This window comes from Ostrea edulis, chromosome 7 (genome assembly GCF_947568905.1).
Source record: "Ostrea edulis chromosome 7, xbOstEdul1.1, whole genome shotgun sequence".
Taxonomy (NCBI): Eukaryota; Metazoa; Mollusca; class Bivalvia; order Ostreida; family Ostreidae; genus Ostrea; species Ostrea edulis.
In genome coordinates, this window is record NC_079170.1 from 86,861,468 (window position 1) to 86,886,105 (window position 24,638).

General features: G+C 35.0%; 1 protein-coding gene and 1 non-coding gene across 4 annotated transcripts in view; both read left to right on the forward strand.

Moving 5' to 3' along the window:
• LOC125653394 (regulator of nonsense transcripts 2-like) overlaps nucleotides 1–24,638 on the forward strand; it is a 60,802-nt gene that overhangs the window by 12,923 nt on the left and 23,241 nt on the right. For 2 of the 3 annotated variants that reach the window (XM_048882833.2, XM_048882834.2), the window contains exons 6-29: nucleotides 2,460–2,504; nucleotides 2,870–2,954; nucleotides 3,137–3,213; nucleotides 3,379–3,459; nucleotides 3,746–3,895; nucleotides 4,470–4,687; nucleotides 5,079–5,121; nucleotides 5,627–5,758; nucleotides 7,800–7,892; nucleotides 8,188–8,227; nucleotides 8,390–8,448; nucleotides 9,074–9,166; nucleotides 9,358–9,430; nucleotides 10,555–10,692; nucleotides 11,886–11,903; nucleotides 14,027–14,121; nucleotides 15,089–15,174; nucleotides 15,746–15,854; nucleotides 15,972–16,029; nucleotides 16,462–16,517; nucleotides 17,301–17,417; nucleotides 17,694–17,879; nucleotides 19,691–19,732; nucleotides 20,832–20,933. In XM_048882833.2, the coding sequence (XP_048738790.2) occupies nucleotides 2,460–2,504; nucleotides 2,870–2,954; nucleotides 3,137–3,213; nucleotides 3,379–3,459; nucleotides 3,746–3,895; nucleotides 4,470–4,687; nucleotides 5,079–5,121; nucleotides 5,627–5,758; nucleotides 7,800–7,892; nucleotides 8,188–8,227; nucleotides 8,390–8,448; nucleotides 9,074–9,166; nucleotides 9,358–9,430; nucleotides 10,555–10,692; nucleotides 11,886–11,903; nucleotides 14,027–14,121; nucleotides 15,089–15,174; nucleotides 15,746–15,854; nucleotides 15,972–16,029; nucleotides 16,462–16,517; nucleotides 17,301–17,417; nucleotides 17,694–17,879; nucleotides 19,691–19,732; nucleotides 20,832–20,933 (2,196 nt within the window). The remainder of the gene's footprint in view (nucleotides 1–2,459; nucleotides 2,505–2,869; nucleotides 2,955–3,136; nucleotides 3,214–3,378; nucleotides 3,460–3,745; nucleotides 3,896–4,469; nucleotides 4,688–5,078; nucleotides 5,122–5,626; nucleotides 5,759–7,799; nucleotides 7,893–8,187; nucleotides 8,228–8,389; nucleotides 8,449–9,073; nucleotides 9,167–9,357; nucleotides 9,431–10,554; nucleotides 10,693–11,885; nucleotides 11,904–14,026; nucleotides 14,122–15,088; nucleotides 15,175–15,745; nucleotides 15,855–15,971; nucleotides 16,030–16,461; nucleotides 16,518–17,300; nucleotides 17,418–17,693; nucleotides 17,880–19,690; nucleotides 19,733–20,831; nucleotides 20,934–24,638) is intronic. The other variant, XM_048882835.2, reaches the window with a different exon arrangement.
• On the forward strand, nucleotides 22,222–22,295 carry Trnaa-cgc (transfer RNA alanine (anticodon CGC)). The gene has a single exon. It is a non-coding gene; the product is annotated as a tRNA-Ala (tRNA).

Consider the following 24,638-nt stretch of genomic DNA (forward strand, 5'->3'; position numbering starts at 1 on the left):
AAATCTTTGGGTTTTTCCTGCGACTAAAAATAACAAGTGCTTCAATCCATTTCCTTTTAACATGTCCGGTAATGCAAACCACGATGACAACCCCCCCCCCCCCCCCCCCCCCCCCCCCTGATAACCAACCCCATGCCACTTGCTAAATAAATTAACGACTGAAAAATCCTTAATTAATTCTATTTTTGTAAATTGATATTAATTAATGTATCCTCACAACAACAGCATTCCATGAGAGGGGCTGAAATCAATGATATTGCAATTTTATTCAATGATTATATGTGAATGCTGAAATATTTCTTCATTGTGTTACAACTAGGATTATGTACAATCTTTTGGAACATACCATTGCTACAAGGGGATTATCATATTTCATTTTTCTAATTAGATAGGTTCTCTGGGGGGGGGGGGGGGGGGGGGGGGGGGGGGAGCATATACATGCCAAATAGTTGAATTTATCGATTTATTTTTAAATTTTCATGATATATTGAAATGCTTTTTGTGTTCAAAGACAGTGCTGTTTAAACATAGTTTTACAAACTTGAAAGGTTTGGGCATTTTTATCATACAATTAGTAACTTGAAAAGATTGAGAGCAGAAAAAAGGAAAGTAGAGACTGAGAGCATACAGTTAAGAACAGGTCATGCACCAAAGTCACAGTGAAGGCAGCAGAAATAAAATGTATATACACATGTATACTATATAGCATAAAAATATTTAACTCACATTCATGTATACATGTTTTAATGATTTTTAATATAAAACCCTGGGAGAAATTCATGTAATGAGTATTTTGCAAATAGATATTGTTTAAATTGAACCTGATCAAAGCATGAACATTACAAAATATGTACATTTAATTATGAAGCTGCGCTAGCTCAAACGGTAGCACTGTCAACATATTAGTCAATGACGCGGTAATGCCTGTGCGACATTGTATCACAGTAGTTCTGAAGAAACGATGTCACATCAACAATCAAAGGCATCTATGGCGGGAATGTTGGAAAGATTGGGAGTCCAAGCGATGCTATTATCATGAAATGGGTATGGATATGTTTTCCACGAATCGTTCGTCTTCTAATGGAGGCCTCTATATCACCATCACACTGACTGATAAATATAACGCATCGGTACCCTCACATAAATCAACCAAGGTGTTTGCCTATTTTTATTAGAAAACGGAATACCTATTGATTTCAAAATATTCCCAAAATCGATGCACTGTAAACTGTAATAATCTACAGAACAGAGTTCACCTCCATCACATCCCAAGGGACCCTACTAAACGCGCCTCTAATTTGAAGAGTGCCATAATGGAAATAGAAAGTTATGCGCTACAAAGAGCGACAACTCGAATAGTTCTATGTTACTTCCGATTTCGAAAGCAGCATTTCAAAAGCACGTTTTCAATTTTCCCTCTGACGTTTTGTAACCAACACGACAAGAGCGACAATGAAAATATTCTGAAAACTCAACACCAACGTGTCACAAAATTAAAAAACAATAGAAACTACCCACTACCCATAATAAAAAAAATTTTGAACAGTCCAACCACGGACCAAATAAAATATGAAAAAATATGACCACCCACACAAAAAAATATCGTTTGCCGCCCGACCCCCTCATTTGATCATTTCTGGAACAGCCCTAATCAGAATATAGGGTCACAGGGAATTTTTGCCAGATGCCAAGTTGTCTGCATTTTTGGATTCTGGATTAACAAGGTCTTACAGTATATAAATGCATATTTCAATGTATTCAAGATTTAGCACAGTTGAAAGTGCTGAATTGTTTGGCACAGTCATGGATTAGTACAGTATTATTATGGTATTTTTCATTTTAACATTGATCGTAAATTAACATAGATATGACTGTTCCAATGGTGCCAAAATATAAATACACATAGCTCCAATATGAATGTACATTTTAATATGATCATGGGAATAGAACTATTAATTTTTTTTTTTTAAATCTTTAAAAAATGTAACTGAGTAACAGCTTGGTCAAGGTGAATCAGGTGAGTGATATGGCCCATGGGCCTCTTATATTTTTATATTGCTAAAATATATATAAAAATTCTTGATCAACAAACCACTCACGGAATTATGTAATTTGACATCGATGAGTTATTTCGCGATAAGTACCCATGTAAAGTTAGGAATCTACTGTAGGTAGGAAAACCAAATGATACTTAAAGTCCGTCTTTATTTTTCCTGCAAGAAGGCCTGTCCACCCATACACCTTATTTTGAAATACTTTTTTATTACTAAGTGTTTTTAAAAGGCTGAGGTTTTTTCATTTTGCGTACAATCAATTTGTACAGGTGCATACAAGAAATATCTGCATGAGTTCAAGGACTAACCAATGTTAACAGTGCCATTGATTGCATTTTTGTTTGTAAAATTGTGCGCTTTATAAATTTTGATGATAAATAAAAATAATTTTGTTTCTTTTGACAGAGAAAAGTAGAGGAAGAGAAGAAGCGATTGCTGGAGGAAGAAATTGTGAGTGATACAGGAGATAAGATGTAGTTCTGAAAAGTGTAGAGTGAATTTCAAGTTCATTTACAACTTAACTTCAGGCTCATGCAAGTCAGGAATATTGTATAGAGCTTTAACTCTGATCATGGCAATTTTAAAAATTTCTAGTCCATGTTCAATTTCTAGCAGTTTCACCAATTCATGGTTTCTATTCTATAGTGTATAACTGTATACGTATACATGTAAGGTCATTGTAGGGATATATTCAATGCAGTATGGTATTAGCAAAAAATCAAACTCCAGTGAAAATAAATCTGTGCATATTGTTTCTGTAACAGTTAATAAATGAATGTATGCTTATTATGTATTTGATTTTTTTATCACTACAGAAAACTGTCAGAGATTTTCAACAAGAATGTCAAGAAAGATACGAGACCAAGAGAAAGTTACGAGAGAAGAACCAAGAAGCAGCAGGTCAGTACAGAATGAGACAAACATTAAGGTAATGGTTACCATGTAATTATATCTATCTGATTTATCAGAGAATGCGGAGTGTCTCTCAGTGTAGATTATACCCGATTTTCACTTGACAGGGATATAGTCCCTTAGTATTTTGTTGAATCTATACTTATTTTATGTTTTCTCTGTGATTTTAGAAAACCGCCCTGATGAGTCCTTCTTCAGTAGACTGGACTCCAGTCTAAAAAAGAACACAGCCTTTGTGAAAAAACTTGTAAGTGTACAAACTGAATTGGCACAATACTACTTAATCAAAAATGAAATAAGAGAAAGCAGACAAAAAGTTTTTGAAATAAGGACATTGATTTTATTAACTCCTCAAGGATACAGTGTATGTAAGATTTTATTATTAACCTGTTTTATTATCTTTCTGTTTCAGAAAAATTTAACTGAGTCCCAAAAAGACAGTTTGACTAAAGACTTTAATGGGTTGAATCTCAACAAGTACATCGGGGAGGCGGTGAGTTTGTTATTCCAGATTAGTTAGCAGGGTTTTGTTACAGAATGTAAAATCTGTGGAAATGTACCGCGAAATGCCTCTAGCATATTCCATGGAGAGCAGTCTGCTCTGTTATTAACACACTAGTAATTCAATACATCCAGTCATGCTTTCTAAACAAATACTTTGCTGATGATCAGGAATGAATATCAATTTGTTTTATGCAGCGATTCACTTTGAATGATATATTTTGTTATTTTGATTTAATCCAGCTGATATGTTGTCACAGAAATGTTTTGTGTTACAGGCAGCAGCCATCACAGAGGCGAAGCTGAAGATGTCCGACATCGCATGCGGGGCTCACATCTGCTGCCTTTTCTATCAGAGGTACTCTGAATTCTCAAATTATCTGATGGACAACTGGCAGAAATACCTACTGAGCAAGAAAGATGAGAAGGTAAAGCCTGAGGCTGTAAGAACGAAGTCGTGTGTCAGATAAATGAAATGTACTTGTGTATAGGGGATGCTTACTCCTCCTAGGCACCTGATCCCACCTCTGGTGTGTCCAGAGGTCAGTGTTTACCCAACTCTCTATTTTATATTGCTTATAGGAGTTATGAGATTGATCACTGTTCGTTACCTTCACCTTTCATATAGTTAAATGAGTAAATATGAAATAATACGCTAATATTAGACATTGCAACAGACCAAGTCCATTTACAACTTAATTTTCCTTTGTTTAAAAGCAGTTCCTGAGTGAATATACTAATCTATCAATCACTCGTGCCATGTGTTTTTTTTTTTTTATCCCTTGTTACACTAGGTTTTAGCCACTCTTGTTTGGCGTTTCAAATTAAGATGTAATAGTCAAGGTGAAGGTCGTGTTGTTAGGATATGATGTGCTTTACAAAGACTTACTTGTAACTGATATTATTATCATCTGTAAAATATTACATCTGGAATGCAAATTCAGTTATATAATCTTTGTATTTTTAAAAACAAAACACTACATCTGATTGATTTTTCCTCAGATAAGCAACCCGAGTAAGTACAGAGTGGACCTGAGATTTTATGCCGAGCTACTGTCCATGGGGCTGTTTAATCTGAGGGATGGGCTGAATGTACTAGCTGGTCAATTGAATTTGCTGACCATCAACGATAAAGAAGAACACAACAATTTGACCATACTGACCAGCTTTTGTAAGCACTGTGGGGATGACTATGCAGGACTGCTGCCTAGAAAAATTAGGTAGGTGGAGATTTACATGTATCAAACCTCATATACAACAACCTGATTATACAAACTGTCTTCTGAAGCAGTACGAGAAAATACAACATTCTGATTATACAAACTGTCTCCTGAAGCAGTGCAAGAGAACTAAAGGAAGTTATATAATATGGCATATGTAGTGTTTAACTTTTTTAATGACATTTCTGTACATTCTGCTAATATTTTCTCTCACAACAAACAGTTGGAGGTTGCATAGGGTCAATGATAATTGAAGTATTGTAACAATTTTTGGTGTCCGAATAAAGCTTTTAGGCCTATGTGTACATATCTTTGAGAATAGAATTGCTAAGCTCCTAGAATTACCTAAGAAAATGTTAATATTAAAAAAAAATCACTTTGACTTTTATAGGCTGCTGGCAGAGAAACATGGAGTGGAAATTCCCCGCAGCACTGTGAGTTTATTAAACATGAACCATTGATGTACAATAAAACACGCTTATAGGAAAGTTCTGGGGACAAACAAATTTGATTTCATTATAAACATAATTTATTATATCGATAAGTTATGATTTAAAACTACAGGAAATGAAATCACTTTGTTGTAAGCATGAATTCATTACAAGTGTGTTTGCTGTAATCATGTCTTTACTGTATATTCTTGATGAATACTGGAGTAAAACATTGCTCTGTTTTATAAATTCTGTAAAATCACATGCTTATATTTTGGCTGGGCTAAATTAATAGTAAATATAGTAAATTGGGGAAAAATTACTTTTCAATTTTCATGAAAGATGTAAATTCATGGGATTGATAATGCTGCAAAACTGATAGACTGAAAAAAATAGTGATTTTACACAGTCAAATATTGGTATATTACAATTTTATTCATGTAGTCGGTGATTTAAGTTTCTTACATTCACTATCGCACACAATGCTGCTTTTATTTAATCATTATAGCTGCTGCCTCGGGAGCGACAGAAGGGATGTCGTAACTTACTGGGTGACTACTATCAGTCTCTGTGTAAACATTTACTATTGGACCACAAGGAACTCAAGAATATTGAGAGACAGAATAGGCGCATTCTACAGGTAAAAATAACTAAAGCAGTGTCAGGTGCATTCTACAGGTAAAATTAACTAAAGCAGTGTCAGGTGCATTCTACAGGTAAAAATAACTAAAGCAGTGTCAGGCGCATTCTACAGGTAAAATTAACTAAAGCAATGTCAGGTGCATTCTACAGGTAAAATTAACTAAAGCAGTGTCAGGTGCATTCTACAGGTAAAAATAACTAAAGCAGTGTCAGGTGCATTCTACAGGTAAAAATAACTAAAGCAGTGTCAGGTGCATTCTACAGGTAAAATTAACTAAAGCAGTGTCAGGTGCATTCTACAGGTAAAAATAACTAAAGCAGTGTCAGGCGCATTCTGTTGGTAGTATACAAAACAGGTGTCTTGTAAAACCAAACAAGTACACATTATACAGGTGATAAACCAAACAGGAGCGTTCTACAGTGTGTAACCAATGAATAACTGGACCATTCTATAGTCAATAAAGCAGACCCTTGTATAGTCTATCCACAAAACAGGTCCATTCTACAGCCAATCAACTAAACAGGTCCATTCTATATATAGCCAATCAACTAAACAGGTCCATTCTATATATAGCCACTCAACTAAACAGGTCCATTCTATAGCCAATCAACTAAACAGGTCCTTTCTATATATAGCCAATCAACTAAACAGGTCCATTCTACAGCCAATCAACTAAACAGGTCCATTCTACAGCCAATCAACTAAACAGGTCCATTCTATATATAGCCATTTAACTAAACAGGCCCATTCCATATATAGCCAATCAACTAAACAGGTCCATTCTATATATAGCCACTCAACTAAACAGGTCCATTCCATATATAGCCACTCCACTAAACAGGTCCATTCTATATATAGCCAGTCAACTAAACAGGTCCATTCTACAGCCAATCAACTAAACAGGTCTATTCTATATATAGCCACTCAACTAAACAGGTCCATTCTATATATAGCCAATGAACTAAACAGGTCCATTCTACAGCCAATCAACTAAACAGGTCCATTCTACAGCCAATCAACTAAACAGGTCCATTCTATATATAGCCAATCAACTAAACAGGTCCATTCTATATATAGCCAATCAACTAAACAGGTCCATTCTATATATAGCCAATCAACAAAACAGGTCCATTCTATATACAATCAACTAAACAGGTCCATTCTATATATAGCCACTCAACTAAACAGGTCCATTCTATATATAGCCAATCAACTAAACAGGTCCATTCTATATATAGTCAATCAACTAAACAGGTCCATTCTATATACAGCCACTCCACTAAACAGGTCCATTCTATATATAGCCAGTCAACTAAACAGATCCATTATATAGCCAATCAACTAAACAGATCCATTCTACAGCCACTCAACTAAACAGGTCCATTCTATATATAGCCAATCAACTAAACAGGTCCATTCTGTAGCCAATCATTGGCCCATTCTATAACTAATAAACAGGACTCCCATTCTACAGCAAATTAACAAAACAGGTTCATTCATAACTAATGAACAGAACGGGCCTATTTTACAGTGGATAAACAGTGCAAGCACATTCATTAGCTAATTAAAAAAGGCTGGTCCACTGTATAGTCATTACATAACATAAGCCCATTCTGTAGCCAATCAACAATACAAGCTCACGGTATTACCACTGAGTCATCAAAACAGGTCCATTATATAGCAATTAAACAAAACATGCATATTCAGTGGATAATAAACAATTGCATTATACAGTAATAAACAAAACATGAATATTCAATGGGTCATAAACAATTGCATTCTACAGTAATAAACAAAACAAGCACATCTTATAGTGGATTCTGTGTTAACTCTAGTTTTGTGAAATTTTGTGTAAAGGAATGGGTGAAAAGATGAAGGGTAATTTACCTGTATCTACATTCTATCAGAAAATTTGTAAATGCATTATGCAAAATTAATATTTATTTTGAAATCAATTTCCTGCCATTTAAAACAAGTTGTTTTATTCATGAATTGATTTGCAGTCAGTGTGCATTTCTGATTGTTTTCTCCTTTGTAGACCAAAGGAGAGCTGAGCTCCGAGAGAAAAGAAAAGTTTGACACTATGTTACAAGCCTACCAGAAACTACTGACCAACACAGCAGTGTTTGCTGTGAGTATCATTTTCCTATCAGTCAATTTGGAATTTATTTAAGATGATAACCAGGTAGACTTTGTAAGCAAAACATTGTTATCATGACTGTCTTTTATAATGTGTGATCAATATATCTGCTGTCTTTTATAATGTGTGGTCAATATATCACCTGTCTTTTATAATGTGTGGTCAATATATTTCCTGTCTTTTATAATGTGTGGTCAATATATCATGGCTGTCTTTTATAATGTGTGGTCAATATATCACGGCTGTCTTTTATAATGTGTGGTCAATATATCGCCTGTCGTTGTAGGACTTGCTGGATGAGGATTTACCGGAGTTACCTGAGGATGGTAAGGTCACATGACAGTACTGTTGATATCATCATGCTGTGTCAGCTCAAATGAAATTATAGAGATTTAAATATACAAGTCCTGTAGCCTGTACAGCGTATGTAGAGAGAAATCCACGTTTCTGCATTGTTAACCTAGTATTAAATTTGGTTTTGATTTCAGAAATCAAAAGGGATGATGACACAGGATTTGACATTTTTAACCCAGAGACTAGTGCTGAGGTATTGACAATAATACATTCCTTCTAACTGAGAAATAAAGAAAACCATCAACATGTTAGTTATAATTATGTTCTGTTAAATTCACTGCTAATCGAACAGGATAAGATGTGGGACCTGAAACATTGACTGGAATGTAAATATAATACATGCAGTGATTATAGTTGTGCTAGTTTACATTTTATATGGTATAGTTTTTGTTAAAAAGATTCTTGGTGGTATAGATAATGACTGTTGAATATGTGTAAATATGCTAATTTTAAACAAACTCTGTTCTTTCCCATAAGTTAATTCAGTAGATAAAATCTATTGATATATGGATAATAAACCAAATGTTCATCTGTTCAATTGGGTACAAAAATTCAATATTTGTTGTGGATATATTGACAATGTTATTTTTATTACATAGGAAATTGAAAGGGCTTGATTTTACCATTTATATTGCTTGGATACTTCCTTTTCTTCAGATTTTAATCTCGTCAGAATTTTATTTTCTTCAGCATATTAAAAGTTCAAATGAGGCTGTTTGGTATAAAATCTCAAATGTTCCTGTGTTTTTCACAAAGCATGCTGATTATACATGCATCAAAAGGTCATGTAATTTTTTTTATTATTATTTTTTTTATAGTTCCAATATACAGGGGACAGTACTCTGTTTGAGGATGAAGATGCCAGATCTTTCTATGAAACTCTGCCAGATCTGAAGGCATTCATACCAGGGGTAAGGAAATCCCAGCATCATGTCACATTGTAATTGTAAATTAGCGAAACTAAAACTCAAGGGTGGACTGTAATATTCTACCTACCAGTGATATGATATTTTACTGTTTCTATATAGGAGTCGCACTTGTTTGAAGTATGTGCTAGATTCAGTAGAATTAAGATTTGATGATATACTGATTGTTTCTGTAGATCTGTTACAAAGACAGTGAACAGACAGGGGCCAAGGATGGCAGCAAGGATGACCTCTCCAGTCTTGATGAAGGTAATAATTCTATCTGTAGATGTAAGGTAAGGGACCAAAATATTATCTGAGTTCATAGAAGGTAATAGTTCTATCTGTAGATGTAAGGTAAGGGACCAAAATAGTATCTGTGAGTTCATATATGAATAAGACTAGAGCATAAAAAACTACTGCATATACATTTTGCAATTTCAATTGATAGGTTTACTTTAATACTGAGAGCACCTGTCAGATTAAATTCTAAGATGTGTGTAGAGAGAGAGTGAGTGAAATGCCATTAGAACAGTTGTAGATATCGCGGACCAGTATCAAACAATAGCTAGTCAGTAGTAACTATTAATGGCTAGTCAGTAACCTATATATATAGTGTCAATGCACTAGAGTTTCAATCACACAAGTTAAGGAGGTATGCTGCACCAGAGAAATTTGATATGGATGAAAAGTAGAGGATATGTACAACAATATTTTGAAATTCAAAATTGTCAAAAATTGCAGTTTTAGTAGAAAGTAATCTGGAAAAAAATTTAAAACCCCTGCTTGAACTGAACCCACGATCTACAGTTCAGCAGATGGTGTTCTAACGTACTGAGCTACTCAGCTGGGCAATAAGATTTGAAATGAATAGACAAATATTGCTGATATCTATATTTTCATCCACATTTTAAAAGGAAGTCAGCCATTATGATGATGTAAACGACATGTACCTCCTTAAGTAACATTGTTATAAATCCCTGCCTAAGTGACTGGTTTATGTTACACAGAGAGTGTAAGGAATTTGGCAAAGGTGTGTGAAAGCTCTAGTTTATTGTTTCCAAGGACTACACATGTATACAGTACATGTAGGTGATAAAATTCATGAGGTCTATATTTTGCATATTGGGGTCCTGACTTCCCAAGCATGGATACTTTAGATATTGATACAGTGTTTTATATCACACATGTGTACTGCATATAGTTCTAAAGGCATTGGTTGTTACTTTCTATATGTTCTTACTAGTTATTTATCAGACCGTGGCTGTAGAGTACCTATAGATAATTGTTTACTAATCATATATCAAACTATGATCAATGATTTCCAGACTCGGAGATAAATAATGTGTTTTCTAGTTGTACATGTATGTCAGATATTGGTTGTTCGTTTTCAGACTTAGAGAACCTACAAATTGAAGATGTGGAGAGAGAGATGGAAACAGAGAAACAGATTGCTGAAGTGGAAAGTAAAGACACCGCTGACCAACAAGAAGAGGAATCAGAAGATTTTGGAATGCTGCCGGATGTTGATGGTAAGTCTATATACTTGAAGAAGTAGTGTCAAAATTGAGTGTCCCTCTCTTGATACAGGGAAACATGATGTGTTTTATACATGTAGCTCTGCTTTGTATATTTGAGACGTATCCTCTGGGTTGGTCACTTACAGTAGACCGTCCGTCTGCCCAAGTACACCATGAAATGGGAAGATCCCCCTAATATTCTGTACTAGAGGGATATCGATCCACTTAAAGTTTTATCTTTCAATGAAAGTAGATTAAAATCAAATTTCAAATAGTCTTCGTTGTATACTTTCACTGGAAGTCAATGGATAAATAAATAATGCATACCTTTATTTCATGAGAACCTTCGCCAGCCAAGAGAACTAAAATCAGTGATTTCTTTCCATTGATAGATGAAAATTTAGCTACCCGGTGCCTCTACACATGCAGCGCATACTGCAGCTGCATTTCATTACTTCTGTGGCAGCCTTGTTAATCAGCCATAGAAATACAAACAGCCACAAATGCTGAAACAATCTTCACCTCTTGTCTGCTTCATGCCCAATCTTGGCTATGATTCAGCACGGATAAAGATGGCAGTCCAAAAATCAAGCCAAGAGTCCTTCACACCTCTTCAATGTCATTTGTATCATAAATACAAATTTATACTTCAATTCTTTTGTTCAATCAAAGTTATGTATGTTAAGAATTCAGACATTTATGAAGGTCAGCCAGAGTTTGAGAAGGTCCTCTGAAAATCTTTGACAAGTGGACCACCTGATCCTCATTGCTTGTCTTAAGCATTTGGTCAGTCGGTTCCTTTTTATTTACATGCAGGTCAAGGGGCATTGTCCACACTAGTTGGGCCCCTTTCAGATAGTTGGCTAGCTGCATGCATGGCAGATCTCACCTAAGATCTCCATTTTTCTCAGTCCTGAAGGTCAGCAGTAGAGAGCTTCCACTCTGTGATCTCCAAGACAAGCCTATCAGTGCCAATTTGATTGTAGTGTTAGAATTCGAAATTAATACATTTATGTATACATGTTCTGTGTTACCCGAATATTATAGGGTTGTCATAGGTATTTGTTGTTCATTGGTGAATGGATGAAAATGCATTAAATTTTGGTGGAAGTTTTGAAGTAAGTGCATAAAACTGTAATGCGTTTTTCTTAGTTTGCTTGTTTTCAAATATTCATGTTTGTTTGGGCTTATTTCAATATTCATAGGTTTCTTGAAACTAAGAAGTGAGTTAGTTTATGCAACTTTCAGATTACTTTATGTTTTACGCATTTTACACATAAAGGGTTTGTTTGTGCAAATTCCAATCAGTAAATTGCTGGATATTGTTGAAAAATGCCTCCTCATTATACAGAGCTTGTGGAAACACTGTTTTCTTCAATCATTTTTAGCCGAGTTGCAACGAAGTTTAACTCGGCTATTGGTTTGGTGATGCGGGCAGGCGGGTTGGCGTGCGGGTTGGGCGTCAACAAATGGTTTCCGGATGATAACTCGAAAAGTTTACAATCTAATCAAATGAAACTTTGATATATTGTTGAGTACCACGTAAGGAAGACCCCTATTGATTTTGGAGAAAAATGGTCCAAGGTCAAGGTCACAGTGACCGAAAATAGAATGAAAATTTCAGAAAAATTTGGTTTCCGGATGATAACTCAGAAAATTTAAATCTGAATCAAATGAAACTGATATATTGTTGGGTACCAGGTAAGGAAGACCCCTACTGATTTTGGAGAAAAAAGGTCAAGGTCATAGTGACCGAATATAGAATGAAAATTTCAGAAAAATTTGGTTTCCGGATGATAACTCAGAAAGTTTAAATCTGAATCAAATGATACTTAAAAATATTGTTATGTACCAGGTAAGAAAGACCCCTATTGATTTTGGAGAAAATAGGTCAAAGGTCAAGATCACAGTGACCGAAAATAGATTTAGAATTTCAAAAAATTTTGGTTTCCGGAGGATAACTCGAAAATTTTTAATTTGAATCAAATGAAACTTGGATATATTGTTGGATACCAGCAAAGCAAGGCCCCTATTGATTTTGGAGAAAAAAGGTCAAAGGTCAAGGTCACAGTGACCGAAAATAGATTGAAAACTTCAGACAAATAAAAGTTATGGTTTCTGGACAGTAACTCGAAAAGTTTAAAACTGAAATTAGTTCTTCCCAATTATAAATATGCCACATCATTCCCGACTTTACAATGTATCCCATGCAACTCGGCTCATGCACCCCTGGATGCATATATTGATTTTTTATTTGAAATAACAGTTATTCACACATTTTCTTTTAATATTCAGATTTCAGATAGCAATAAACAAATTGAAAGCATTAAATTATTGAAGTTTTATACATGTATTGATAAATATCTACATAATTGTTAAATAGATATTCATTTTATGTTACGGAATCAAGCTGAAAATAATTGAATCGAGATTATTGTATCTTGATGATAAAATGATAGGTATTACACACTCTGGTGCATTGTTGAACAGTCATTATGTAAGGATTTTCCTGGAAGTACATGAATATGAAGATTATGTCGCTGTTTGTTTTACCTTTACATATTTACAGTGTGAAATTCTGAAGCTGTCTTGCAATGATGTTTGAACACGAGCAATATTATTGCCTGTATTTGACATGAATTGGAATTTGCATATCCACCCTGTTTGTTTTTGTTGATACACGTATTTGTTTTCATGTTATGTTCTCGGGATTTGTTATTATGGTACTTTACTAAATATATGCCCCCTCCCCCTGAAAATATCTTGAAATGTAAAATGATTCAAGCACTTGATAAATGAAATTCAGTGATATATGTAGTTGATGTTTCTCATAAAATATATACACATGTACACTGTAGATGGTGATGGCATTTTGGAAGGGCCATTTCCTACAATTTCTGTAAAGTACAGCCATGAGTCAAGTGTCACATAAGTGTGTGATTACATCTGTTCTGGATATATTTTCAAACAAAAACCAGAAAAATTAAACAACAAGAATTGACATAATTTTTTGAAAATTGTTTTTTTTTTTTTTAAATATTAATTGAATTTCATGTTCTTTTCATTGCATCATTAACTAAATATTAATATTATGAAGAGAGTTCATTTTTACTGTTTTAAAAAAAGTTCAACTTGACATGTTGTTCTTAAGTATTACATAGTTCTATTTCAAAATATGTGATTTAGGGGGCAGAAAATAATCAATACTGCATATTGTCCTTTCATGTTGTTGATTGAATACTGATTTCATATGCAAGCTACAGTATCTAGTTTACAATGTAATGGTAAAAATTCATGAAGCTGATGTAACACACAAGTTAAAAAATAAATAAAACTGTTTACACAGAGGAAGATACAGACACGGGCAGCCTAATGAAGATGCAGTACGAAGCTTACATTCAGACACTACCAAACTGTGTCAACAAAGATCTCATAGACAAGGTAGGGCACAATGACAGGTGTGAAGACAAGGTAGGGCACAGTGACAGGTGTGAAGACAAGGTAGGGCACAGTGACAGGTGTGAAGTCGAAGTAGGGCACAATGACAGGTGTGAAGTCAAGGTAGGGCACAATGACAGGTGTGAAGACAAGGTAGGGCACAGTGACAGGTGTGAAGACAAGGTAGGGCACAGTGACAGGTGTGAAGACAAGGTAGGGCACAGTGACAGGTGTGAAGTCGAAGTAGGGCACAATGACAGGTGTGAAGACAAGGTAGGGCACAGTGACAGGTGTGAAGACAAGGTAGGGCACAGTGACAGGTGTGAAATCTGGGATCCAGGTTAGCTTACTTCCACCAGAAGTATGTGAAGTATAACTGTTCTTATTGTCATCCTGCCTTCTGAACAAATGAGACTGTTCAACCAAACTCTCGCCAGAAAGTTAGTATGTCCTTCCATTGAATAATTGTACATTCATGACCCCTTTAGGACCTTGACCTTTGATCTCAAGGTCAAAATTATAGGTTTATGCCATGGATTTGTGTTCGGACTATATCTTCCATTTTCTTCTACAAAGGCATACCATATTTTTACACTCAGGAAAGAGGTAATTTATACCTATTAACAACACCCTTTGGGAGATGTTGGGGGGGGGGGGGGGGGGGGGGGGGGGGGGGGTATTCTTAGTGAGCATTGCTAAGATTTGATGTGTTCAATTTTTGATTTTATTTAATCTGTAAGGGATCAGTGCAGGTATTTGGATATTATGAATAATTGAGATAGCAATTTAACTCCTGAGTAATTATCATAATTGCATCATTACTGAATTTTATATTAAAAAATGAATATACCTGTTTCAGGCAGCGATAGAGTTTTGTATGAATTTACCTGTTTCAGGCAGCGATAGAGTTTTGTATGAATATACCTGTTTCAGGCAGCAATAGAGTTTTGTTTGAATTTACCTGTTTCAGGCAGCAATAGAGTTTTGTATGAATTTCAACACAAAGAGCAACAGAAAGAAGTTGGTGAGAGCTCTCTTCACGGTCCACCGAACCAGGTCAGTTCATAAAACAGCTGTCCTCATCTACTTCAATGTCAATTTTAAGATAAGGTTGGAACAAAAATTTGTGTGATATAGTAATGATATTGAATGGTATAGAGTAGGAAATTATGACTTTCTATTTTTATTAAGGTGAGTTTTAAGATATTGTGCTACTTTTGTCATTATAATGTTGAGACCACGTATAATTCTGAAATCAGTAAGAAATACAGATTTCCCTCCACGAGTGTTGTAAATATACACACTTGCATGATCAGACATAATTCTTGAAACATTCGCATGGTTAATATTGACTATTGTTGTCTTTGACTATGGTTAATATTGACTATTATTGTCTTTGGCTATGATTAATATTGACTATTATTGTCTTTGGCTATGGTTAATATTGACTATTATTGTCTTTGGCTATGGTTACTATTGACTATTATTGTCTTTGGCTATGGTTAATATTGACTATTATTGTCTTTGGCTATGGTTAATATTGATTATTATTGTCTTTGGCTATGGTTAATATTGACTATTATTGTCTTTGGCTATGGTTAATATTGACATTATTGTCTTTGTGTAGGTATGATCTGTTGCCGTTTTACTCCCGTTTCGTGGCGACACTGTTACCCTGCATGCCTGATGTGGCGAGTGATCTGGTACAGCTTCTTAAGGGAGACTTCAGATGGCATGTAAGTCACGACATTGATTTGAAAATGTTATCTCTTCTATACTCTCTCTTTTATTTTATTTTTTTTTTTTTTTTTATTATTATTTTGAATGATTTTTGAAATATTTTGAATTTCTAGGTACGAAAGAAGGATCAAATTAACATAGAATCGAAGTTAAAAACTGTGCGATTTATTGGTGAGTTAAATGTCTGTAATCTAACTGATTGTTTGCTGGATTGACATAGAACCCTTGTTAATTACTGCCCGATTTATCTGTTGTAAATTAGTGGTGTCAGCAGTGGATTATATTTCTACAATCATTGTCTTTTTGAATTTATTGGCAAGAATTGAAAATTGGAAAACCTTGAATTTGTTTATCGCTACTTACATGTATATTCATGTACATAATACAAAATTATTCATCAGAACTTGTTTTTGTTACAAGTCATCCTCACAAATGTCAACCAAATGAGTTTTACACATGTATAATGTGATGTACATGTAGCGGTACAAACCAAGTAGAAACTGGTAAATTTGTTATCTGTTATATACCTGGTAATAGACATTTTACAGAAATTTGGTTTTGCTTTTAATCTTTTTAATTATGCATGTTTCTCATCTTTTGCAGGAGAACTAGTTAAATTTAAGCTTTTTCCAAAGTCAGAAGCTCTTCATTGCTTGAAAGTAAGTTAATGTTTTCCTCTTCCTTTACACTCACATGACGACTGTATTAATTGATAGCATTTTGTTTAAAGTCCCTCTCAAGAATTTTTCACTCATATGAAAATACCATTATCGGTAAAGGGCTGCAAGCCTATGCTTTGCGCTTATGGCCATTGATCAGGGAGGGATCTTTATTGTGCTATACATGACAACAATATTACACTACACATGACAACAATATTACACTACACATGACAACAGTATTACACTACACATGACAACAGTATGACACTACACATGACAACAATATTACACTACACATGACAACAATATTACACTACACATGACAACAGTATTACACTACACATGACAACAGTATGACACTACACATGACAGCAGTATTACACTACACATGACAACAGTATGACACTACACATGACAGCAGTATTACACTACACATGACAACATTATTACATTATACATGACAACAATATTACACTACACATGACAGCAGTATTACACTACACATGACAACAGTATGACACTACACATGACAGCAGTATTACACTACACATGACAACAGTATGACACTACACATGACAACAGTATGACACTACACATTTTAGTAACATTTTTGAAAGTGGAGATTATGTAAATTAATGATAAAATGTAACACTAGCAACAAGCAACATTGAAATAAATATGTGTATATTTAGAGAAGAAAATCTGATTTTTAGTACTGTACTTGCACAGTATGTGTACGTTCCTAAAATCGAGTCTCATTTATGTTTGTTGTGTTGACAGATGCTGATGTTTGATTTTTCCCACCACAACATTGAGATGGCATGTGCCCTGTTGGATTCATGTGGACGTTTTCTGTACAGATCTCAGGACTCCCATCACAGGACTAAGATATATCTGGTATGACACACACACTCTCCTTTTAATACATGTCTTTAGAAGCCACTTAAACAACCTAGTGTGAGAGCTCTGTCTCTGTCTTGTGTGAACATTAGACCATTTCAATTTCCTCTAAGTATTTGTAATAGTACATATTGGGCCCTATGATAAATAGTACATGTAATTACATATTGAACCCTATGATAAATAGTACATATAATTAAATATTGGACACTATGAAAATAGGCAATTTTACAGTATGCAGTTAAACACCATTAATGAATTGTTTTTACATAGGATGTAATGATGAGGAAGAAGTCAGCCCTTCACTTAGAGAGTCGATACACCACCATGATAGAGAATGCATTTTACTACAGCAATCCCCCCGAGGCCCAGCAGTCCATGCAAAAAGTCCGACCACCAATGCATGAATATATTCGCAAACTGCTTTATAAGGATCTCTCTAAAGTTACCACAGAAAAGGTAGGTACATCACAAACTGCTTTATAAGAACCTGTCTAAAGTCACCACAGAAAAGGTTTGTATACCACAAATTGCTGTATAAGTGCCTGTCTAAAGTCACCACAGAAAAGGTTTGTATACCACAAATTGCTGTATAAGTGCCTGTCTAAAGTTACCACAGAAACAGAAAAGGTTTGTACATCACATTTATGTCAAAAAAAGACATTCATCATACTTGTGTCTTATTTCAGTTTGAATAAGACTGTAATTAGCTCTGGCCTGGATTTCTCGATATAAACTTGGACTTAATCTGAGATTTTACTCAAATTTTGACTTCTCAAATAAAAGAAAAGTCTTAAATTTGAGGGTTTTTTTTTTTTTTTTGAGAAATCCAAGCTCAGAGTTGTAGAAAACATTTTTAGATAGCCAGTCATTCGGACTGACAAGAAGGCAACATAAGCCAGTCCGAAATAATTTAAGCCAGTCCGAAATCTAAAGTCACAAAATTAAAAAAACAAAAACAAAAAGTACACAACATTTATTTCCTTTATTAAACATCGTTATACTTCATAATTACATTTACTCAGTCTCCATTTCTATGCTTGTGAAATCTCCACAGCTCCTCGGTTAAGAACAGAATTTTCATGATCTCTGGTGTGTCCAGGGGTCCGTGTTTGCCCAACTATCTATTTTGTATTGCTTGTAGGAGTTATGAGATTGATCACTGTTCGTTATCTTCACCTTGCATAGAAGAGTACCTGTATTTTAATGAGGCGACGATAAAATTTTGTAAGCGGTTATTTGGTATGCAGCCGGCAGTCTGTCAATGCAAATATTGCATGCCATTTTAACACCATCAAATTTTAACCATTCCCGTCCCTCTGTCCAATTGTGTTTCAATTCTCTTTGTCAAGATTTTTCGTATTTAACCTTGTCTTCATCTGTTAGTTTACATTTTTTACCTGGTTTCGCTCCAGCTGTAGATTGGGCCACGCGGCCATGCTTGTTTCGCTTTCATCAGCCTCGATCTTGTTTAAGGAAAAAAGTATTACGGCGCTGAAAAATGCGCCGATGCTTGCAGGATACAAAACAAAAACAAAAAACCAGGCCGGTCATTTGGACCGACATCAATGGCGTTTATACCGGTCACAAGCATTTTTAATCGGTTTTGCCGGCATGACCGGCAGTTTTCCCCAACTCTGCAAGCTAGAAGTGTCGTGGAACATGTATTTCCATTGATTATCTTACTATATCTATGAAATCTATTTGACTATTGTTGTTTGATTTTCCTGCCTTATTTGACTATTCCTGACTATCATTATTTTACTACCCCTGAATATTTTTGTGTGACTACCCATGCCATTATTATTTGACTATCCAAGACTATTATTATTTGACTATCCAAGACTATTATTTGCCTATCCAAGATTGTTATTTCATTATCCAAAACTATTATTTGACTATCCCTGATATTGTGTTTAATAGACTATCCCAGACTATTATCCTTCGACTATCCTTGACTATTATCATTTAACTATCCTTGACTATTATTATTTGACTATCCTTGCCTATTATCATTTGACTATCCTTGACTATTATCATTTGTCTATCCTTGACTATTATCATTTGACTGTCCTAGACTATTATCCTTTGACTATCCTTGACTATTATCATTTGACTATTATCATTTGTCTGTCCTTGACTATTATCCTTTGACTATCCTTGACTATTATCCTTCGACTATCCTTGACTATTATCAGTTGACTATCCTAGACTAATATCATTTGACTAAACTTGACTATTATCATTTGACTATACTTGACTTCTTTCAGGTCCTGAGACAGATGAGGAGACTTCCATGGGATGATCCAGAGGTAACTATAATTCTCAAATGAGGACCACTTAAAAAAATTAAGTGTAAAAAGAACTTCATTTTCATTTGAAAATTTAGAATGATTGAAATGTTCAGTTGGATTACAGTCACAAAAATAAAATGTCTATTAGAAGTACTGAGGAACAGTATCAGTTATGACGACACATCAACTCCAAGACTGAGTTGGCAGTTTTTGTCATGGCTTTATATATAGAGAGCAAATTCTTGACAATAACAACGGTGCCATGGGTTATGGCAAATGAGTATACAAGGTGAATCAATGACAAATATGAACATCAATAATGTACAACGACAATGAGCTACACCGACTTTGTCAACAGTGTATGACATAGCAATATCAATGAAAATGAGAAAATGACAGAAGCCCAATTATTGGCCCCAGACCCTGGAAAACAATAGAAATCTAGGGCAGGGTTCAAAGTTCAAAATTCGGCCAAGTCAGTGTAAAAACCAACGGTTCCACCAGAATACACATCTGTATAAAGCCACGACGTCTATTATGTATCGGTATGTTTCCAAGGATCGCCCAATACCTGAAATGAAAATTGAAACAAAAACAGAAATATCCGAAATATATCAGAAACGGGTTGGGTGGGATGGGTCTTAATCGCAGCAGCTACAAGTTGGAAAAGGAAGCTTCCTCATTACGCATGCTCTTATAAGCATGTACTGAAAACGTGCATGTCACTCTCATTACATGAGAGTTATCTTTCTTTGTATATGTTGATGAGTTGTTGGTCGGCATAAAAGGAGTGAACTCTAAGGGGTTAACTCTGATTATATTGGCTATTTACAATTGTTCCAATGTGATGTCACTTAACAACCCCATTCCCACTTTAAATAGAAGAAACCCAGACAAAAGTTTAAAATTTTAGGTAGAGTTAGAAAAAACAGACAAAAGCTTAAAACTTTAGGTAGAGATAGAAAAATCCCAGACAAAGGCTTAAAACTTTAGGGAGAGTTTGCTTCAGAAATGATGGGGTAAAGACATGCTCCTTAACCATTTTCACAATCTGTTTATATATACCCTGTTTTAGGTTGCATTCTTTGGCAATAAAATTTGATATTAATGATTGCAGATAGCATTCTATGCCACCAAGTGCCTGATTGCTGTGTGGAATGTCCGCTATAATTCCATTCACTGTGCTGCCAATCTGTTGGCCGGCCTGGCTCCGTATCATGTGAGTATTTACAGGAATTAAGACTCCACGGATCTCTCAGATGACTTCAGGTACCGATACATGTGGAGTAGTTTTATGTTTATAGTAAAATTAGTTTCACACTGGATAGATTAAGATGACTCTCATTTGTTCCTGATAGTGTAGCTAAATTTTGCAGCTTAAAATATCAAGACATGAACAGCAGTTCTATGATTGTCTTTTATCTCTGCGTGGGAGGTTGTGTTGAGGTGTTGATTTACCGGATTACACTAAACATATTTATTTACAATTTTAGTGGATTTTTATCATATTTAAAAGACTTTAATGATGTGTATATATACAGTGTCAAATGGCCAGCAACAAGAGACTTAAGGACAAGGTACGGTTTTAGCCAAATTCTGCCCGGCGTTTATGGAGGAAAATTATTTTGCGTTGCAGATATTTTCCTGTCAAATTCCTAAAAGAGTAACTTATAGTAACTCTCAAAAGCATATGGAAATCAACTCATCTACGCGCATGCGTAGTACATAATCAAATAAAGTAAGGGCTTTCAGGCTATTTGTGGTGTTTTCATGGTTTTTGTATTGATAAACTTGTGAAATTGAACACCTCTTCCCTCGTCGCCCGGAATAATTTTTATATGGATTAAAAATTTACTAAATAACTTACAATTCCTCTTAGTTTCATCCCGGGCGACGATGGAAGAGGGGTTAAAATATCAGTTGAAAGATACTAACAAATTCGCCATCGTGACGCAATTTGCGTTGATCGTGGCGGTTGAAGAGGAAACGAGAATCATTTGAGTAGTAAATATATTTTCAAATAATATATGCTCATATAGTTATTTATTTAAACACATTGACATTTATTAAAATCATCATAATAATAATAAAAATCCGGATAAATTTAAGCCTATCTTACAGACCGGATGCCATTTTTGTTGTTATGACTATAGTGTAAACAGAACGGTATATAAATAGCACCAACCGACGATTCGTGAGAATTCATGTTACATACCAGGCAAACTACATTTAAATAGTTTATATAACGATGGACGATTCTTTTAATAAATAATATATTCCTTGAAGATTCAAGCATTATTTTTTACCATTCACATTCATTTGATTAAATGGGAAACGGCATGTAACAGCAGACGACAATATCCACCTAGGTACGTACGTACATCAGTGACGTATTTAGCGCGAGTGTAACATTTTATATTTATCAAAGACAACAATTTATGTCAGAAAGTTTACGATGGTTATTCAGAAATATAAAATTTTAAGCACACTATTTGTAAATTTACACCACCGCGGTGGCCGAGCGGTTAGAGCGTTCGCCTCGCAAGCGGAAGGCCCGGGGGTTCGAATCCCGGCCGCGACAGACTGAAGTCGTTAAAACAGGTAGTGACAGTTTCATCGCCAAAATGCTCGGCATCAAGTGTGAATGTCACGGGTCCTTGGAGATGACCTTAACACCGGATGACCGGTGTCACAATATGGCACTGGGGGTCTTCAGTGTTCTTCTATATCTGCAATGGTTACAAAACTATTTCATTGTTTGGGGAACACTAATTCACTTTCATTTTTGAAAACACAATACAAAACAAAAAAATTTTGTGTAGCTAAGATAGGGATTAATATACATTTCTTGCAAGGCACTTTTTACTAAGGAATATATGTTACTCATTAAAATTATTTTTAAATTGAGGTGCCTGAAAGATAATTTGCTCCATATGTGTTACTCGGATCGTATTAGGCCTACTATATGCATTTTAATTTACAATGATTGAAATAGATTATAGGCGCATAGATCGTTTTTTGTTTTTTTTTTAAAAAAAAGGGGGGGGGGGGGGGTTGACTTCTCGAAAACATTGACAAACACAAAAATAGGGATTTTGGTATCATTGGAGTGGGTTGATTACATGTATCCAGTGTATCACTTACAATTACATTTCATCTATCTTTCTCTACTACTATTTAAAATGCAGTCCGGGGGAGGGGGGGGGGGGGGGGGGGGGGTACACAAAGCGAATACACAACATATGAATAGATCTATATATAAATATAATATTGAGACTCGCAGTATTGAGCATTCCGTCAAAATTTTGTTTTTCTCCATTCAAGATAAATATACAATGTATGTATATACTTGCATAATGAGAAAATGCAGTTTAGATTTGAATGGTTTTCTTTTATCATGGGGCAGGGGTTGGTTAGCAAGTCTTAAGTTTTATTTCTCTTGTATAAACTATCGAATAATTTTTGTATTTAACAACTTTTAAGAGGGTTTCTTTGAGCAAAAGTGGATACAATGACACTAAATTGCGCAAACCAAGTGTTGGGGTGTACCAGCTTTGTATCGCTCAGTTGTACAGTACCGAACACATTGACGATTTTTTGTGGAGAAGCTGATAGTGGTGAGTGAGAGAGAGAGAGAGAGGAGAGGAGAGAGAGAAGAGAGAGTTTTGTTTGTTTATTTATTTTACGTCCTTTCGAGAACTTTTCTCTCAAATTGAGAAATCATCAGCTGTATGTGAAGTACCACATATAAAACCTATGATTAGCATTTAAGGCTATAGCATTGATTTTTTTTAACGTGCCAATACCTGTTGTGACACAGGACCTCCTTTTTTAAGGTCACGAAAAGCTGAAGATATCGAATAGTGATGAATTCGAATTTGCGTAATTTCTATAAAGAATACAAAATAAAGAGTAGGGCAAACACGGACCCCTGGACACAGTCGAGGTGGCATCAGGTGCCTATCTGAAAGACCCGTGATTCTCACTTTTGTCGAGCGTTTGTCGAAGAGCACATGTATGTCTACGTCTCAGGTTCGACGTGGCATGTCATGAGCGGGGTTCAAACACACTATACCTCCCGGTCACGAAGCGATGGCCATACCACTGATAATCCTAACCGTTTCATAATTATCTTCCCTTTGAAGTTGTGTTTCTAGTTTCTCAGAAACAATGCGTTTTTTCCTGAGTATACCTATGAAATGACATTTTGCTCCAACTTAATACCACGCATATAATATTGAGAATATACATATATGGAATATTGCGTATGCCAATTAAAAACAAATACCGATGAATTCTATTGTGTTCCTATTCGTGAAGAATTACATTGGTGATAACCCAAACTTCGCATAAAATTCAGTGATTTGAATTTGAGCTGCCTTTGATGTCATCATTTTTTTCCGAATGCACGCGAGACTCTAACAAATATAAAAAAAATAATCTTAAAATTCGCCACAATAAAGGAAGTTGGAGACAGAAATAAGAAATCACTGTTACCAGCATATAACTGTTTCTTTAATTAATTTGGTGTTCAAACCATTATATTTCTGCACCAGAAAAGCTTTCCACGAATACCTGCAGTTTTTGCCCCTGTGCGGCATATCTGATGTGGTTTCAATTTCCATTTAATACCCATTCAAATCAGTACAAAAACCAATAATTTCTCATTTATTAAGAATTAATAGTTCTATGTGTGATACAGTTTTTATTTCCTACTCAAAACATCACTTGGGGAGAACTCTCGTATATTACGTCAAAATTAACGTCAAATTTGGTGACGTCGTCAGGTTAATATAAAGTTTTCCGTTGAATATATTACAGCTACTATTGTAGATAAAGAATAACAATGCTCATTTTCATAAATGGCACATTCTCAAATACCAGATTTAGTATTTTGGTGAATTTCCTTGACAGGGCAGATTTT